Here is a 2,459-nt window from a genome sequence, read left to right on the forward strand (position 1 = left end):
GTTTTAAATTCGAATTTGTTATTGCGTATTGGTTCGATTATAGAACGATTGTAAACGTTTCAGAAAATTGATCAAATTGAAAATAGTTCGTTTGATTTTCGGCAATTCTCTTCAGCGGTAGGTGTTATATAACAATTACTATGGTTATTGAAATATTGGATGTAAATGGGGTTTGCTTGCAAAACCTCCGCTGACGAAGTCGCGGGTAACAGCTAGTAGATATATATATATATAGATAATATAGTTAATATTATATATATTCGTCAGAAATGCTGTAAGAACAATAAATCTTACGGATCATACAAGCGGTAATTGGTTTCTTGACATCGTTTGGTATGCTGCATTCAAAATTGTCAATATTTTCTGGGCATATTTTGTAGTTATCATGGCACATTTGTTTAAAAAGTCTTTATATAAATATAAACGTAATAATTAAACAAATTTTTCTTTATTAACTCTTATAGAGTATTTTATAATTCGAATTTTAATCGTGGACCAAACTTTGATAGATTATAGTTTATAAAGACAAAATGTGATGATAATATTAAATAGATTTTCGCAATTGTAATTAAAGTAAAGGCGTACAAAATATTCAAGAATTGTCAATCGAATTGTTACATGATTCGCGATAAATTAAATAATTTATTAATTAAACTCGTCCTTGTCAAGTTTTTCACTTTATTAAATAAAAATATATTAAAACAAGATACTGATTAATTAACGATTATTAATTATTACAGTATATTTTATATATAAATTTTTATCTAGGAAATGTAAATGTATTGTCAGAAAACACCTATAGACTCTATAGATATGAAGCACATAGATAAATCAAGTTTAAGTTTAATTATTTTAAAGGCTATAATAAAAATTCTAAAGTAGGACATATATATTTATATATTTTTATTATAATTAAAGTATAATTAATATTACGTAAAAATTATTTTATTTGTTTAAATTCTGTATAAATTATCGATTTATTCAATTAGATTTAAAATTGGAAAATTTTATATATTTTTAACTTTGTACTTGGTTTGTTTATGTTAAAAATTGATATCAGTGGAGTGCATAGAAAATGTTTAAACGAAATTGATCGTAGTCTCTAGCAATTTTTGATTAACTATGTTAGAAGTTATACAGGACAGTTCTAATTTGTTATATTTTGGTGTTTTCTCCACCCTTATCTTCATTTGTTTGTTATTATTGCGGTTATTTAATTTACTCAGGATACATCTTCCTAATTGTACTCGGAATTTAAGAAGCTGTACACAATGGGCCATAATCACCGGAGGAAGTTCGGTGATAGGAAAAGGTTACGCTCACCAACTGGCTAATTTCGGATTAGATATTGTGATTATCAGCAAAGAATTAGAAGAGCTAAAAGCTACAGTCGAAGAAATCAAGAGCAAGTATGGCGTACGTTGCTGCTACACGCACGTTGATTTTACCGAAGAAAACGTATTCGAATTTCTAAATAACAGCTTGTATGGTATAGAAATCGGTATTTTGGTGAATTGTGCCGATATCGAAGGCGAAATTCCGTGCCAGTTCCTACAGGAATCCGATGAAAGTGTATACAGGAGCATAGATTTGCGAGTGAGAGCTGTAACACACATGACGCGCTTGACTGTGCCTTTTATGCTGGCTAGACAAAAAGGTATCATTATCAATATTGCATCCATATTTTCGGCTCATCCGTGCCCTTTTTTGAACGTATATTCATCGTGTAATGCGCTTTCTGATCGCTTATTTCGATCCCTTTCCTACGAGTATAAATCCCAGAATGTAAACTTCCAGTCAGTTATTCCTTTGAACGTCTGCAATAAAATGGAGGAAAAAATTGTTCAAGATCTTCCAGTTTTGAAATTCTTTATTCTCGATAGAGATCGGCTTGTAAAAAATGCCGTTTCGACTATCGGCCTTACTGATTATACCACAGGATATTGGCTGAGTGATGTCTTGTGGCAATTTTATTTAATTATTTTGTTCAAATGGTACTTATTCAAGTCCGAAAGCAAATTACAGGACAATAAATACCGTTAATTAACAGATTCAAATGAAGTAATTGATTAAAATAGTTTTATTTAAATTAAAATTGAGATTAAGTCATATAAAATTTTAAAAATGCATTAAATGAGTTTTATTGATTTTCAGATGGTTTTATATTAATTTAAGGTTACTTACAGCATTCATAAGTTTAATTTTTCATTTAAACTGGATTAAAATACTTCAACTTTGCATATTTAACGATAAATATTACGTCAAAGACTTTAAAATTGTTATTAATTTTATATCAAAAATCGAGAATTATTTTAATACGTATGCTGTAACTGAGTTATCGTTTTATTTACAAGTTGATAATGAAGAAAAATATCAATTTATTAAAATAATTAATCTAAACAAGTGAGTTATATTTACATACGTTGTATTATTATTATACTGTACATAATGGCGCATCC

At 28.4% G+C, this 2,459-nt stretch overlaps 2 protein-coding genes across 2 annotated transcripts in view; both read left to right on the forward strand.

Annotated features, from left to right (window-relative positions):
* LOC111630313 (hydroxysteroid dehydrogenase-like protein 1) overlaps positions 1 to 637 on the forward strand; it is a 3,150-nt gene extending 2,513 nt beyond the window's left edge. The window contains exon 2 of the mRNA XM_023374398.1: positions 255 to 637. Coding sequence (XP_023230166.1) covers positions 255 to 436 — 182 coding nt within the window. The 3' untranslated portion in view covers positions 437 to 637. The remainder of the gene's footprint in view (positions 1 to 254) is intronic.
* A 475-nt stretch (positions 638 to 1,112) lies between these two features.
* On the forward strand, positions 1,113 to 2,043 carry LOC111630293 (very-long-chain 3-oxoacyl-CoA reductase-like). The gene has a single exon (XM_023374379.1). The coding sequence runs from the start codon at positions 1,123 to 1,125 to the stop codon at positions 2,041 to 2,043; it is 921 nt and encodes a 306-aa protein (XP_023230147.1). The 5' UTR covers positions 1,113 to 1,122.
* The last annotated feature ends 416 nt before the right edge of the window (positions 2,044 to 2,459 follow it).

Source organism: Centruroides sculpturatus, unplaced genomic scaffold (genome assembly GCF_000671375.1).
Source record: "Centruroides sculpturatus isolate CEXI.00-Female unplaced genomic scaffold, Cexi_2.0 scaffold463, whole genome shotgun sequence".
NCBI classification, from domain to species: Eukaryota; Metazoa; Arthropoda; class Arachnida; order Scorpiones; family Buthidae; genus Centruroides; species Centruroides sculpturatus.